The sequence below is a fragment of the Gobius niger genome (genome assembly GCF_951799975.1).
Source record: "Gobius niger genome assembly, chromosome: 20".
NCBI classification, from domain to species: Eukaryota; Metazoa; Chordata; class Actinopteri; order Gobiiformes; family Gobiidae; genus Gobius; species Gobius niger.
The window spans coordinates 7,233,804-7,251,140 of record NC_136871.1 but is presented as its reverse complement, the minus strand read 5'-3'; the positions used below and the strand labels follow the sequence as shown (position 1 = coordinate 7,251,140).

Here is a 17,337-nt window from a genome sequence, read left to right as displayed (position 1 = left end):
CCATCCGTCGCCCCCCACTCGCACTCTCAAACAAACACTTATTCATCCTGGCCTATCTTACATGTTTTTAGTGGTAGGGGAAACCGGAGTACCCGGAGGAAACCTACACAGACACGGGGAGAACATGCAAACTCCACACACAGGTGGGAATTGAACCGGGGACCTTCTAGCTGTGAAGCACGAGCACGAACCACTGTTCTACCGTGCTGCCTGTGTTATGTAGGTGCAAGTAAAAAGTATTACTAGTAAATAAATACTAGTAAAAGTAAAAGAAATTACTCAGAGAAAATTTTACTTGAGTACTGTGAGTACTGAATAACTGTTGGAGCATAAAAGTCTGTTTTTTGTTTCAGTTGTGTCATGAATTATGGGAAACAAAACAAAACTACCCAAAAATGTGTTAAAAATATATATTTCAGAAAAAAGGGGCACGAAACCTAAACTAGGGATATACTGTAGGTCAACTTAAGCTTTTGCAACTTTTGAAATTTACTCAGTTGCACAAGTAACTATTTTTATTAATTATAAACATACTTCATTACAATATTACCTTATCTAATTTGTACAGTTTCCTTTTCTCGTGGAACATTAACAAGTGGAAAACTATGACCATAACCGTACGTTTTACAGCAACTAGATACTGTAGTAGCCACTGTTTATGATTTCCTTAGAAGACAACATAGACTTGAAAGCTCAAGGCCTTTGAACACACAACCTTGTCATTCCCACAATACATGATTTATTGGCTATTGTCACCGTTCGTCATATTGAAAAGAACACGGCATACATGTACTGGAAATTGCTTTGTATCTAGAAAGAGGCAACATTTACAATACAAGACTGACTGACAAACCAGATGCAGTGGGTGGACCGGGCAGACACAGACACATTGGTTGTATCAAAGTACAAAGCTACATTTAACATCTGTAGCCTTCTGCCCTTAAAGAGGAGACTGGAGTGAGTGCAGAATAATGGCTTGATGTATTTGTTTCGATCTTATCTGATGCTGTGAGCTTTTGTGAGAGCAGACAGAGGAATTACAGCCGCCGCACACCGCACTTTAATCACGGTGAGAAATGTCGGCTCTAATGGTGGTTCAGGGGGCTGTTTGTCATGTGGGTGCTCCCTGGGCTCCGCGCTGCCTCCGAGCATCGCCTTTCTTTGTATGTTTGGAGAGAGATAAAAGAGAGGCAGAGACAGGGGGAGAACTTCGATACAAATCTTATAGAAGACTTTGGATAAAGCTAGTGTTTTTATATGCACAGGCGCTTCCTAACCAAGGGTATGGGGACTAACGGGGGCGCAAACACTTAGCCGGGAGCCTGCTTTATGCAGATTTTTGCTTCTTCTTTGTTTCATAGCAATAATTTTGGACATTACATATTGAAATAAACAAAAAGCCAAAGTATTGTCCTTAAATGAACCGGCCACCATTTTTCCAGACTGTGATATGTTCTTACCTGAGCTTAGACGAGTTGCTACGTACCTGTCTGGTCTTTGTGCCCGTGGAAGAGCTTGGTAGCTTCCAACTTCACCCCCGTTTGGAACTATAGGAATACATTGGGAGAGGCCAAATGCTAACAACGTAGCATTTGGTAGCATACTGAGAACATATCTCAGCATGTAAAAATGGTGGCCTGTTCCTTTAAATGGTTGTCAGGAACAGAGGCCGACCAGTAATCCCCAACTGCACATGTAAAGTAACAAGTGCAATAACCTCTTAGCAAAACTATGTGCAATAATCTCTGTATCTACGTAACTTCCTCACTTTATCAACCACATGAACTATGAGTTTTTATTTTTTATTGTTTATACTGCTTGCACCCTTACCTCTATTTACTATTTTATTGTTTGCACATTTCCTGTCTATCCTACACACCCTGAGTGTTTGTGAGAGCTGAATGTACAAAGTGAATTTCTCCATTGTGAGATCAATAAAGGCTTATCTTATCTTATCTTTAGCTGAATTCTTGCGGTCACGGTGAGAACCATCTTGAGCTGCAGCTGCCGACCTGTTTGAAAGCTCAACCACCAGAGGTTTGGGTCCTTTGGGGGCAGTAATGCCGTGGGAAGGCGGATGTAACATTTGCTGACAACAAATAGCACTTTTATGGAAAATAAGCAACAACATAATGTTAAAGAAAAGTTTAAATAACAATGGTGTTCGAGAGGATAGATGAAATAGGCAGCAGTCTGGATTTCTTATACAGGAGATGTTTATATATCATTGGTGCGGGACCCGGAGACATGAACTCGAGACATTGGGCTCGTCCTACCATTCAGGCTCGTCCTACCATTCAAGTCTGTTTATGCTTCCACAAAAAAGGGATAAATACCCTCTCAGAGCGTCATACTGATACGCAAGCAAACATTCAGTGGCTGAGAGTGGGCGCCTGAGCATCACAGTCAAGGCTATGACAGAGATAGTACGACTTTACGGCTTGACCCAGTATGATAAATAGCCATTTAATGTTATAATCTAACACTTCTCCCTTTCAAAACTACAGCTTTCTAGTGGTTTTGACGCCTGCATAAAAATAAACCTGAATCAACTACCTAAGCTTCAACTTGAGCCACAATCAAGATTTCAGAATAAAATTCAAAATTCGAATGGTTTAACTATGGTGAAGCATACACAGATACACATTTACAGTACCACAGTACACAGTATACGGGTCATTTTTGGTAAATAAACATCTCCTGTATAAGACATCCAGACGGCTGCTAACACATAGCTAAGGTGGATTAACATTAGATTTGCTGCTACAAACTTACAAACACACAAAACGTTTATCCAAAGTAAATATTTAATGGATTTGCGGTTTGTTTTTTTGAGACTTGGTTGTGATTGGCTAAAACTAAGTGCATTTGATTTAATCAGCAGCAAATTCTGGCCAAAAGTTCGTCCTCTACCCAAGAAGCGATTTGCGCCGGAGTGCTTGATATCAGCCCTAAAGGACTGTAAGGACGATCTGCCTCTTTCCAGGCTGGCTCCCAGTCGAGCATTTAGCTGGAGTTTTAGCCAATCATGCGTTTTTTAATGTTTGTGATGGAATTTGTCTTTGTTTTTGACCCAACCGTCAGTGCCAGTGGGGCAAAGACAAAGTGCTATGGGTGTCCAATCCATGCAGCACTTCGATGCCCTTTTTAAAATCTATAGGAGCAGATGTACTTTCACGGCATCTGTGTCCGTGTATTTGAACGATTTGATTCAAGTCGCTTTTTTTTTTTTTTTTGGTTCTACAAAAATAATTGGCACATTTCCATTGCTTTGTCCTGTTATTTTGATTTATTGTTTCTCAGCAGCTTGTGTTGTTTTGGGGGATTTATTTCCTTTTCTGCGGGAGCTCTTTCACTTCCAAATGCAATTTACTATCTCAAATGTTATTAGACAAATTAATTTAGTTCTCTTTGTCTACAGCATGTGTCTCTCAAGGTTGGGTATTGAATTTGTAAAACTTCATAACACTATAATCTGTTCGGCTTTCTTTTTTTAATTCAAACTATTGTTGTTTGTTTTTACATCAATCTAAATTATATATATTGTTGAATAGCTTTAGTGCACACAAACCCGAAGCGACCGATAGCTACAGTATATCTCCTACAACTCCCCTGACATGATGAAGCCATGTCTGTGCTGCAATATTCTGTTCACTTTTTGTCCTGAACATGGGGGTTGCATCCTAACAACACTCTTGGTAAATTACTCGAGTGTGTCACATCAACCCAAACCACTCTTGTCCTTTAAAAGACTCCCCAAAATAACAAATGGGTTAGCATGACCTAGAAATACTGTAAATTCAAGCTAGAGCATTACAAATGATCTTTTATTGAATATATTGAATATATTGTATTGTATTACTGTTTAATTGTCACTTTTTTTTTTCAGTAAGTAGATATTAATAAATAATTGGCGGCACGGTGGCTGAGTGGTTAGTGGTTCGATTCGGGGACTGTGCTGTGTAGAGTTTGCATGTTTCTCCCCTGTGTCTGGTTTGCTCCGGGTGCTCTGGTTCAGAATCGCCAGGGAACTGGAGATGGGTCCCCCGACGCTGCCCTGCGGTCGCCCACAGTCAAATGCCGAGGACGAATTTCCCTACGGGGACAATAAAGTATATCTCAAGCACTTCTGTTCCGGCTCAGTTTCCATTGCTACATTGGGTTAGTGTAACACGGTGGGAAATCTGCCATATTGCCTTTCATGCCATCCCCTTACATTTCCTGCGCTGTCCCCTCGTTTAGTCTCGCGAGCGTTGTGTCACCCGCTCACGTGACTCGTTGCAGCCTATCGCGCCCTATATTATCCAGCGTTCCAATATGGCTGACAGGTGCGGTGGCTAAGTCTCGGGGAAGTTCGAAGCCGATATGTTTAAAGTTCTTGTTTACCCGCAGATCGCTATAACAACTGTCCAACATCGTGCAACTGATTGTTAACTTATAGGTGCCAACCACCACGAGAGAGTGTGTCGATGTTAAGATATTAAGCAGAGTTGGCCAGGTCCCTAAGATGGCGAGCTGTAGATAGGCCTCGAGCCCGAGCCCAACGATCTCCACCTCTCAACATCTGATCTCCACCTGCTCTGGTCGGGCCGGTAGGTGGCTTATAGCCACAACCCCTTGCCTCGCACCTCACTACTCTTGCATTAGTAGTGGGCGGCACGGTAGCGCAGCGGTTAGCGCTCTCGCTTCACAGCTAGAAGGTCCGGGTTCTATTCCCAGCTGCACGGGGCCTTTCTGTGTGGAGTTTGCATGTTCTCCCCGTGTCTGCGTAGGTTTCCCCTACCACTAAAAACATGCACAATAGGCCAGGGTGAATGATGTGTATGAGTGAATGTATGGTGGTGTCAGAGGGTCTGTGTAGTCGCGAAAGCGCTTCTGACAGTCTTCCCCAGGGGAAACTGAAGCTACAAACGTAGTTTTCCACCACCGAGTATGGAGTGAATGTACAACTGTCTCATGTAAAGCGCTTTGTGACCATGTCTGTGAAAGGCGCTATATAAATAAAGATCTTCTTCTTCTTCTTATCCCATACCCACAGTCTTCATAAACTTAACTCTCACTACGAACGGTCATACTCCAATCCCCAACCCGTGGCCGTATGAAACTGTCGCGTATGAACTGTTACACATGAACCCTGAACGGTTTGTATGAACTACCTTCTACATGAATTCTGCACACATGAATTCACATGTGTTTGTTTATGTTATTTTGTCTATTATGGAAATTTTAATGGCCATTCCTGTCCTGTTTTTGTCCAGTTGTCTACTTGTTTTATGTCCACTGTAAATAATAACACCAGTGACATTTATAAGCAAGTGTTGGTCTCTGTCCTATCTCTCTGAGAGTCGTAATCTAGACTTCTGATTAGCCCAGTAATAAGAACTATACTAGCTTAAGTACCTGTTACATAAGGGTTGAATATAAATAAGTAAATGTGAGAAAGTCTTCTACAATGGATTAAGAATTGCTGTTTCAAGAATCCATGGTACAGTATGTCTTTGCCAAGTTACTTGTATTTCCACAACAGCAAACAGCAAATACACTTGGTGTTATTTTGAGTCAAGTATAAATATTCGTTTTGTATAACCTTTTACAATCGTGTACGTTCATACAGCCAGACAGCTTGTTCGAGAGAGCTGCTTATTTGTACACAAGCCTCCCCTGTTTTCAACCCTGCCCCTAAGACACGGTGCGGCCTGAGCGACTGTTTGCTCAGATAAAATGATGGTCCGTAGCACAGTTAGTGACGTGTGCACTGTACGTATCTCTCCTTCAAGTGGAATGAGCTGCTTTTAAAACCCTGTGAGCTTCACCATGTGTTCATCCTTCACTTTTCTTTGTGTGGCCATGGTGCACACGAGAAAACCCGAGGGCTTTTATCGCCATGACTTTAAAGAACTTTAGTTTTCTGCTCCCTGCACAGCGCACACAGACGGCCCTTGTTTGTTTATCTGCCAAAGGCCGAAGAATCACAGGCTTTTCTGACGTGTGTTTACATTAACAGGAGAATCGCCATCTACGGAAGGCTTATGTAACGTGTTGTGAAAATGCCATTTGTCTGCCTGGCGCTGCTCTTTGTATAGGGATAGCACATATGGATGAATGCTGGTTTTAGGTGAGGTCCGCTTGCAGCTTCTGATCTCTGTTAAAACTCTCACAAAGGCACCATGTTTCTGAAAATGACTGCTGTTTTGTATTGGACACACAAAGCTGGACCCTCCACTGTGGCGCCCGCTGTGATCTTCTTGCACATTAGCATTTTTGGCTCATTCCAAAACAGGCAGAAGGCGGCGGAAGGCTGTTGTCTGTGGGGTTGACTAAAGCTTGGCGGTGTTTTGATAATGCATTTATAATACAAATATAAGGATTGTGTTGCAGGGTTTGTTTTTGCAAATAGTACATTTACTTTTTTATTTGCTCCAAAAGTTGGCCACCTTTTTTCTCAACAAATAATAGTGGTATCTTGTATGAAAAGTATTACATAACTTTGGAAACTGTACATAAAGTAATGCTTTAACAGCTTTGGCCCCAATAGTGACCCTTGCAGTACCCTACACAGTGTACTTTATATACATTTTTTTGTATACTTTATTGTCACCGTAGGGAAATTTGTCCTCTGCATTTAACCCATCCTTCGATGCCGCTGGGGCAACCCGTAAGGAGCAGTGGTCGACGGCAGTGCCGCGCCCGGGGACCCATCTCCATGATGTGGAGCCAGGCTGATGGTCAGAATCACTTGGCAGTGTAGGGAAAACCGACGCAGACATGGGGGAGAACATGCAAACTCCACACAGAAAGGTCCCGTCCTGGTGGGAATCGAACCCAGGACCTTCTAGCTGTGAAGTGGAGGCGCTAACCGCTGCGCCACCGTGGTTACCGCCATGGTTATCATTTTTCAACTGAGGATTGATTGCACAGTTTGCAAATTTCAAAATGTATTAAACTTTATTAATATCTGGAGTTCTTGTGTTCAGTCATCCAGCCATTATCAGTGAGTTTTGGTTTGCAATATTTATCCGTTTTGACGTCCAAAGCTCTTTTAAATCTTTTCTTTCTTAACATGCGTTGGCAGCATCCTTGTAATTCTTGAAATGCTTTGAGGGAGATATTACAGTTTCTTTCACAAATAATCTCCTCTGTCTTATGCTCAATTCAAAACAACAAACAGAAAAGAAAAGAGGATAAAGTAATGAGTTATATGATTAATTTTGTTCCTTCAATGGAGCCTTTCACAAAAGAATTATTTCCACACTAGAGGTCGATAAAGGAAGGAAACTCTTTTTCACACAACACTATCAACCTTCACTGGACTCGTATGTCAGTTTCACACAGTCTTGCATTGTTCAGCCCATATTGTTAGTATGAACAATGCAAAACAGCCTTTTTGTGCACTGGGCAAATTCTGCTTCTAGAGTTTGAACAGGTGCCCCTCGAAGGTCCCATATTGCTCCAGTCTAGTCGGCTCTCCATTGGTTACCTGTAAAATTCAGGATTGATTTTTAAATTTTAATGCTGACTTCCAGAGCCTTAGACGGTCAGGCCCCACAGCACATCTCAGCCCTTTTGGGTCCGTACTCCTCTGGCCACACTCTTCAGTCCTCTGTCCTCCTGCTTGTCCCCAAGACTCATTATAAGACCCGAGGGGACCTGTCATTTCAGTCTGGAACGCCCTGTCTCTGCGTCTGGCCAACTCTGTGGAGTCTTTTATAAAGGATATGAAGACGTGTTTGTTTAAGAAAGCTTTTGTTTGATGGGTTTTCATTAGTGTGACTTTAATTTCACACGTGTTTGTATCTACCTTTCAAGACAATGTTGAGTTGCCAAACACAAAACTAAACTGTTATGTCTATTATCTCGCAGCTCACTGTGTGTTTTTGTCCACAGTTGATCCACACCATCAGTGTTGTGGACCGGGACGAGCCGCAGACAGGACATCGGTTCTACTTCACCCTGGCTCCTGAGGCCTCCAATAATCGTCACTTCACCCTGTGGGACGTCAAAGGTGAGCAGCAGGAGATATCAAATGCACCATCATTCCAACTTCAATATAATAATCATAATCATAATCATTATCATAATAATAATGCATTGGTTTCATATAGAGCTTTTCTGGACACTCAAAGACACTTTACGTAGCCACAGCTGCCATGGGGTAGATTGACGCAAACAGTCTCCCATCCAAGTACTGACCAGGCAATTCCTGTAAAGCTTCTGAGATCTGACGGATCGGAGCAAAGGCTGCATGTAGCAATGCAATATAATAATGTATTAGTCTCATATAAGAGTATTTTATTTTATAATTTTGTATTATGTTATTCATTATATGTTTTATTGTCTAAATAGATCTTTTTAAATTCTTGCACATTTGTTTTTGGTAAAGCATACTTTGTACCATTCAACCTGATAAACAGAAAAATTAACAAACCCTTTTTTTACAGGTGGTTAAAAGTCCTATTTGTTTTTGTGACATTTTCTGACATTCCAACATATGTGGCTTTACAGAACCTTCTGGGTAAAACAACCTTCTTACTCAGGCCATCAAGGGATCCAATATGTTCTCTGTAGTTTTAGGTGGTTGAAAAAAATCTAAAAATATGATTTAGTGGAGCAGGGCCTTTTTTAAAAAATATCTATTTCACTAAGATTGGAAAGACATCCGCATCTCTAGAGTGATTGACAGCTTGCATATAATACACATCTGAACAGAGGCTAGAAAAAACAATAGTTTGATCAGAATGCCAGATGGTTGATGCTTAAAACTTGAGGAAAATATTTTAATGCTCTGCCAAAAGATACCCACAATCCCATGGGTGCATTTTACTTCGAAGATTTATCTTCAAGATGCCATTATCATAATTTTAAGATAAACACCACCTGCTCGAGTCTTCAGAGTTTCATTGGGTGAGTCTTATAACCCCGTGTAAAAACGATGATTTCAGAACATTTGTTTTACGGCATATAGTAAACCGTTCTAATGCTTATAGATTTATACCTTTAACGCGTCGCCTTGAGTTTCGTTTGCAATAAGCAGGTATTTGCGTCTTTCTGCCTCAAAATATCCCTTTAAGAAATACCTCAAAATCGCTAGAAGTCATCAAGGATTTTGTGTGATTTATTTACAAATCATGAAAACAGGAAACGCATGAGTGAAACAATTTCTTGAGCAGATAAATGAATTGTCCTCCTAGCTGCTTATTCCATTCATTGCACAAATATACACATACATACATACACAAAAAAGCATAAAAACAGCAAACAGACGTACAATACTTCTTACTTGGAGCTCATCCTACAAAATGTAATGTTGTAGGATGAGCTCTCTTGGTGGTTGAAGCAAGGCTCACCACTCTCTACCCCTTCACATGGCTAATGGCGTTCTGAACCTGCCATTCCTCATTTGAAAGCCTCCAGCGTTTAGTTACTGACCTTTGTTGGTTGCTAGGATTACGGAAACAGGAGAGAGTTCCTTTATGGTCACATCCAAGCTGATTTTGGCTGTAGAATTTGGCAAGCAGAAGTGTGGGCTTTTTGCTTTCTGATAAGATAATCTTGAGATCTAAAACAATCACAATAATTGAGGATAAATCAACTTGACAGTATTTTGTCAAATCAACGTTTGATTTGACCGTAATTACATCATATCTTAGGTACTCACTTTAAACTTGGTACTCCCTCTATTGTAGGATGGAGTGTTGTGGATGCACCAGCTTAAGTTTACTGATTTGTGCCGCACATTTCCTGTGACCAGCACAGAGTCAATGCGGTAAAAAAATACAGTGAAGATTACTGCATGTTAAGAATATTCCTGAGCTTCCAAAATACGCGCTAGATCAACGACAGTGGGCACCTTTATGAGGCGGGATTCGAGCCCCCGACCTTCCGATCATGAGACGACCCGCTCTGCCATCTGTGCCACTGTCGCCTCATTGTAAATGATTCAGACCTATTTATTTCGGAGAATTCTAACATGATGCTTTATGTTAGCATTGTGCTAATGCTAGTGCGTTAGCTACACCTCCTGTTTTTTCACTTCTACTGAACAATCTGCTGTAATAAAATATCCATATGGACCCGATTTACACTTGACTTTATTTATGTGTGATAAATAATATATTGCAAATTCCAGCAAAAAATGGCTAAAAAGTGTTTTTCCCAAAAAACTCTATTTTCCCCCTTGACAAAGCCACACCCCCTTCTATGCTGCAATGCCATCTGTATCTATTGTGGCTGTTGTCTTGGTAACGATAAACAAATAACAAACTCTTCAGATTCAGATGACTTTATTTCTCTCCTAGGGGCAGTTCATTTGCTGCTTCCCAGACAAACATTCATCCATCTCATAAATACAGCACATAGAAGAAGAATAGGCCTAACACATACAAATAAATAAAATAGGTCAGCAAGATAACAACAAGTTGGAGCCATAATTGACCTAAGACGACACATTAATGATTAAAATGAGAGTCATCCTTATTTAGCAGTTTTGTAGCTGAAGGTATGAAAGACAACACATTCTTTTCATATTCATATTTTATCGTCTCAAATGTCATTCCTCTTGTTCTGGCATCTTAAGCCAGTGGTTCTCAACCTGTGGGTCGGGAGACAAATTTGGGGGGTCGCCAGATCATGTAGATAAAATATGCATATATTTATTAGCGTATATTATAATGTTTTATTGTCGTATGTTTGTGCTATTTTACCAGAGTGCCATTATATGTTCGTAGTTTGATGAATTTTATTTTAGCAATTTGTTTTTTCTTTTTCTTTTTTAAGAATTATGTCAGCTAATGTTCTGATTTCTCACGGGGTGACGCGGGCGGGGTGTCACGAACCCCTTTAACTGTTATAATGGGGGTCGCGGCTCCAAAAGGTTGAGAACCACTGTCTTAAGCCACAACAGGACCACATTTTTTTGTTGTAGTTTTACATTTATAATCGCTAGCTTTAGTTTAATCTTATTTCTCTTGATCACTTCCTGCCTCCAGCTGATGATGTCAGCAGCGAGAGGGTCTGTAAGCACTGGGTCATGCTGTTCGGCCATACCATCTCTGTAGTACAGTCATTACCTTGATTTCATGACTTACAAATAGACTTATCGCAACGCACTCGCTAATGCTAATACAACTAATGCTAACACGGCAGCTCATAAATACTCTGACTGAGGAGGGTCTGCGCCTGCTGAAACATCATTATCATCAGGAAAGACATACCTCTGCAGTGCCTCCATGTCGCCTTTAGAGTAGAGTCAGAACTCTGGTGGAATCAAGTCAGACAGCTGTAATCGAGAGTGCTAAACAAGCATACGCCTTGTTGTTTTCCGGATATTATGTGGGCCGTGTGCGTCTCAGCCTTTCAAATTAACACAATCAAACTGGAAGGGAGTTATAATAATACTGCATCTGCTGCTGGTGTGGTGTTTAAAATGCCGTAAAATACTTCATACATATTTCAGACGTGAGGAATTGCAATGATGTTTAAAAAGTATTCTTAATCTCAGTGGGACTTTCTTGGTTACATCAAATTCAAAGCGTGTAAAAAAAATAATTGCGTTTATACGGTGCAGTCCGTTTGCCAAGTGGAAAAGAGTCCCATGAAGTCAGGCAAAGGGTTCAAAACTAATTTTCCATCACTTAAAATCTCCAATACTGCCTGATAAATCTCGGAAAATGATTAAAGGTAGTGCTCACAAATAGTTCATCAGTCAGTCGATTCAATATTTTCATATGATTTTGCTGTTTTTTTACCCAGAACACTAATTCCGGGCCATTTGTTGAGGGCAAGTTGTCCCAGAAGCGAGAGACGAGTGCACACGGGCTGCCCACTCGTGCTTCCAGCGATGTTTTCCCTCATCTCGGCTCCCCTGTGTTCCTGCAGATCCATCGTTTAGAGACGTGTACCTAAGTGAATGTGACATGTGGCTAAATAAAGATTGATCTGACACCAGGAAAATGTCAGGGGAGCGGCCCGAGCTATAGGGAAATGTCAGAGTGTGGAGGCAGGGGGCCACAGCCGTCCCATCCGCTCACCCCTGTGCTAGTGGGATACAAGCGGCAGCAGCAACAGCGATGACAAATACTGACAAAATCGGCTTTTATAGCTCACATAATTGCAAGGGCTGGATAGTTGAATGTAATAGGTGAAGTGTTTGGTTGCTATGTACTGTAAATGTGTGGAATGAATTCTGGCCGAGCTACAGCATATTACAAACCTTTAGAAAAATAATAAATCCAAATTTGAAGAAATTGGAAGGTATATGATGTGTTCACGTCTGGGTCAACATTACACATTTCTCAGTCAGCAGTCTATCCACTAAGCTTGCAGATGGTAGAAGCGGGTTGTCTTGTCACCCAAGGTTTGGCATTTCGAATCCCACGGGTACACACGGACCCTTGTGTCCTTGGGCAAGACACCGTACCCTCCTTGTCTAGAGCATATGTGTGTACATTGGAAAGCGCTTTGAGTGCCCAATGCTTGATTTGGCCACTTCAGAGGCCACTTTTATTGTTTGATTTTAGTCCTTTTTTTTTTGTCTTTGTAAAGTGAAGTAAAGAATAAACCGCCCTATCCCACAATGTGTATGTCCACTCCCACCCGCAACCCACTGCTGTGTCCAAATGTTCTCACTATAGCCTATGAAAACAGCTATTGAAACAACAGTTTCAATCACGTGTTGCACATTTCTCATGTATAAACAACTTGAATATAAATGGTTGCGCTGAAAAGATGCTAGCCTTATGGCGGGTGTACACTGTAGATTTTTAGATGTCACATTGCACGACGTGGGGATTGTAAAATCAGGAGCTGCTCTCATCTCCACTGTGCGAGTGTTCAAAGAGTCAATCGTAGCTACGATCAAAGTTCTGTCATAGCATTTTTCAGGCTTCAGAAGGTGTGTGTTTAGCTCAGGCGTGCGCAACATGCTAGCGGTGTTTATTTCCACGGAAAAGTCCAGAGAATGTGCTGGAAAATGCGTAGTGAGACCCACTCATGCCTGGCTTCTGTTGCTTTGACTGTAGCGATGCAGCAGCATGTGCTACGCTGATGTGTTGTTGATGTCGGGTCCTCTCTAGCCCACTCTACGACGAGTGTTCCAAAATATCAGACACTACTTGATGTCGGTCTTAGCTCGTCGTTATTTTAAACCTTTGTCCTTGTCTCACTGTATAACTTAAAGGAAGAGGCCACCATTTTTACATACTGAGATATGTTCTTACCTTAGCTTTGACAAGTTCTTTTGTACCTGTCTGGTCTTCCTTCACCCGTGCCTTCAATCACGTAAACACAGCGCAGACGGCGTTAGCATTTACCCTCTCCCTCTCTCCACTATTGCTCCAAAACAGGTCAAGATAGAAGCTACCAAGCTCTTCCACGTTTTCCCTATTTAAATATGGTTACATAAAGTGTTACACTACAAAGTATAATTACGCAAAATTAAACAATGGGGATTTTCTAATCGGATAAAAGGGGGAACTATTTTGTTAGGCGTAATAATACCAGGAGTAGTTTGGCATCAGCACAGTAAAGTGGAGTGAATTACTGCGCGGATTTTGAACTACTCCTGGTATTATTACGCCTTATAATATAGTTCCCCCTTGCTTAGAAAAGGAGGAGAGGCCAAATGCTAACGCCGTCTGCGCTGTGTTTACGTGATTGAAGGCACGGGGGAAGGAAGATCAGACAGGTCCTAAAGAACTCGTCAAAGCTAAGGTAAGAACATATCTCTCGTGCCGTGTACACCCGCCATTAGCTGCTTCCCTTTAGCTCGAGCTGTTGAATGACCGATCGCTTCCTCTCTCAGACAGAAAAGGGCAATAATCCAAGCGTTTTCTTCACTCGTGAAAAATCCATGTGAAATAAAACGTATCTGACTCAAATTTATCCATAAATATTCTACTGTCTCTTAAGTTTGGTTGTCTTTATCACAGAAATACTTTATTCCCGGAGTTTAGCGAACTCTGCTGGCGTTCAGAGACAGGCTAGCTTGTCCCGCGCATCCCGCAGTGTTTTTTTTTTTGTTTTTTAGTTCCTAGAAAAAGCTTTAACCACTTTTACATGTATGCCCCATTGTATTTTTTGACGACCGATGCTGTTGAGATTTGAACTCGAAAAGCACAGAAAACGAACAAAAGCAGAAATACAATGTGCCGAAGTCAGGAGGCAGGACGCAGACTTCTCGACAACAAGCGGCTGTCGAACTTTTTTTTCTCTCCGAAGGTTACTTGGCTTCATTGAATTTGCGGGAGAGCACTCGCGATTTCCGACACTTATTACGACGGCCCTGTCTATATTTTTCGGTCGAAGCGCCACAAACCCACGTTGTGTTATTTCATCCGCCCACCTCGGCTCTACCACTCCGCTGTCTTCTTTCATGGACACATTTGTCAACCTGTCACTTCCAATGTGTCACTGCTTCTCTTCCCCATCATGGACTCACAATGTGCTCCGTCGCCCAGCCTTGACACGCCAATGATGAAAAGGCTCCCGTCACATGCTTTACACAAGGAATTTTAAAGCAGCGGTAAATGGATCAGGGGGGGGAAAAAAAGCACATTCAAAAAAAGAACGTACTGTTTCTTGTCTAGACTGTATGTAAGTGCGCAGAACCGGTGACTGGTTGTTGTCTTTTTGGCCGATATTTTATACGAATTATCCACCCACAGTCAAATGCAATGATTCACTTTATGCCAATCCTAATACGAGAAAAATGAAGGATTTCAGCAAGAGCCTACTGGGTGCCAAATGTGCATGTCAATCATTCTTTATGGATCATTTTCAACCTCAGACGTGATATATTTATGCAAGTTGCTTCAGCGGGAGGGTTTCCTTTGCTGTAGTAAGAATTCAGTATGTATATAAGTTCATGTGCAATGTTTTATTTACTTAAAGGAATAGGCCACCGTTTTCACATACTGAGATATGTTCTTACCTTAGCTTTGACGAGTTCTTTAGGACCTGTCTGATCACCCGTGCCTTCAGTCACGTAAACACAGCGTAGACGGCGTTAGCATTTAGCCTCTCCCTCTCTCCACTATAGCTCCAAAACTGTATAAGTATAATTACACAAAATTAAACAATGTGGATTTTCTAAGCGGATAAAAGGGGGGACTATATTGTAAGGCGTAACGATACCAGGAGTAATTTGCCATCCGCACAGTAAAGTGAAGATTACTGCGCGGATTTCGAACTACTCCTGGTATTATTACGCCTTACAATGTAGTTCCCCCTTTTATCCGCTTAGAAAATCCACATTGTTTAATTTTGTGTAGTTATACTTTGTAGTGTAACACTTCACGTAACCATATTTAAATAGGGAAAACGTGGAAGAGCTTGGTAGCTTCTATCTTGGCCTGTTTTGGAGCTATAGAGGAGAGAGGGAGAGGCTAAATGCTAACGCCGTCTGCGCTGTGTTTACGTGATTGAAGGCACGGGGGAAGATCAGACAGGTCCTAAAGAACTCGTCAAAGCTAAGGTAAGAACATATCTCAGAATGTAAAAACGGTGGCCTATTCCTTTAAAGGGACTATACAGAGTTTAAAAATGTTGCCTCCCCCTACATGTTCCAGCAATGTCCTAATAGAATGAGCTCAGACCTATTCACCACAACGGCCTCTAAAATCCTGCAGTGTCACTTTAAAAGGTGTTAATTCAGGTCATAAGTACCGTCATGCATAAGCTTAATTAAATGTAGATGCTGCAGTTACACGTAAGACCTGAGGTGGCAGTAGTGAGTATAAAAATGACCAATTTGCATCTTGTCCTATTTAAGGTGCATTATGCAACTTTTAATGCAAAAATTGTTATCCATAACAGTGGCCTATCGGACGCTAAAGGATCAATTTTATTTCAAGTTTTTTAGGGTTTGGTGGTAGGTTTTGTGAATGGAATGTTTACGCAACCATGGAGACAGTTCCATCAATTGATCCTGGAGGGTCCTACAGGCCACCGGGATGGAAATTGAACTTACCTTGCTAACCACCCATACAGCCACTCTGTCACTGAAAGGTCAAATACAAAAACTTTTTTCCATGATGCACCTTTAAAATGTGGTTGTTATAACACTTCTTCTGAACTGCATTTGAAGTCAGACTTTGCAGCTCCCATTCTGTCAGAAGTCAGTGAATCATTTTTTTAATTTTGAGATTTTACAGGGGTCCAGCAGATCATGACAGTATATTTTTAATTGGATACAAACGATCTCCCTACTTTACCTATTTTGGCCAAGTCGGCAGGAGTCCTGAAGGTCAACAAAAGCTGTTCCAAATTTTTTTTATTATCTCTTTTATGTGAAGCACTTTGGGCAGCTGTGGTTGTTGTAAATGTGCTATAGAAATAAAGATGACCTTCACCTTGAAATCAATGTATTTTGCATCACACAACACAAACAGCCAGTCAAATTGAAACCACGCATTGCATTCATTTCTAATATTTCTCGTAAAAAGGTTGAGAACCACTGGTCCACTGGATCTTGTTAAAGTCTGTGTAGTTTCTAATGGGTCTAAAGGGATATTTTGATTGTCACGTGACCAGAGATGTGAAGATAGCGCTGTGTGCAGTACATCCACGCGTTGACAGTCTAACAGTGATGTATGTCCAGCGAGATGGATTACGTGGTTTTCTCTGCACAAGTCTGCCCAGCTTGCCCGACTCTATTTGTCAAAGTCCTCTTTCCGTTTCCTGACTTGCGTCTGTCCCTTCGAGGGTTCAGATATAAAGTGGTTTAGTTAAATTCCCATCACTCCCACTCATCTGCTTCCTTGTTTTCTTCCCTGGATTTAAAGACGTGATGAGCACATATATATACGGAAAGCTGACAGGAATCATTCACACTCAAGCTTTTTCTTGACAGCCATGACACCTTTTTGTTGCTAGAGAACCGTGTTTGGTGAGGGTTTATCTGTCTCTGGTATGTCTCTGTGAAGTCTGCCCCCAACAGCAGCTGCAGAGCTTTTGGGTTGAGAAAAAACGTATGCTTGGAACTGGTCTTCTAATGATTACATCAATTAAAATCAGTTTCATTTAATAATTCTTCTTTCACTTTGATATGATTGTGCTTTATTTGGTTTAATGCAAATGTTAAAATATGAATTGAAGGGAAGTTTTTGATTTATTCATTTCAACACCTAAAAGGATGTAAACTTTGGAACTTCCTCAGCTGTTAAATCCAAAAGAGAACAGGCATACAGTAGAATCTACAGATTTTTGTGGAGAGTACCAAAACTATATATTTTTTTTAAACTTTATTAGATAAGCAATCAGAAAAACAATGTTTCCATTTGCTCTGGTATGTAAAAAAAAAAAAACAGCTGCGACAATAGCGATAATAACATTTATATGGGG

The 17,337-nt window shown here is 41.2% G+C and overlaps 1 protein-coding gene and 1 long non-coding RNA gene across 2 annotated transcripts in view; one reads left to right on the top strand and one right to left on the bottom strand.

The window, feature by feature from the left end:
- LOC306980134 overlaps nt 1–17,337 on the bottom strand; it is a 452,652-nt gene that overhangs the window by 213,703 nt on the left and 221,612 nt on the right. The gene's annotated exons all lie outside the window — the stretch shown is intronic.
- The window catches only part of cdh22 (cadherin 22), a 170,803-nt gene that overhangs the window by 122,373 nt on the left and 31,093 nt on the right, over nt 1–17,337 (top strand). Inside the window, exon 9 of the mRNA XM_079579254.1 lies at nt 7,885–8,002. Within this exon, the coding sequence (XP_079435380.1) occupies nt 7,885–8,002 (118 nt within the window). The remainder of the gene's footprint in view (nt 1–7,884; nt 8,003–17,337) is intronic.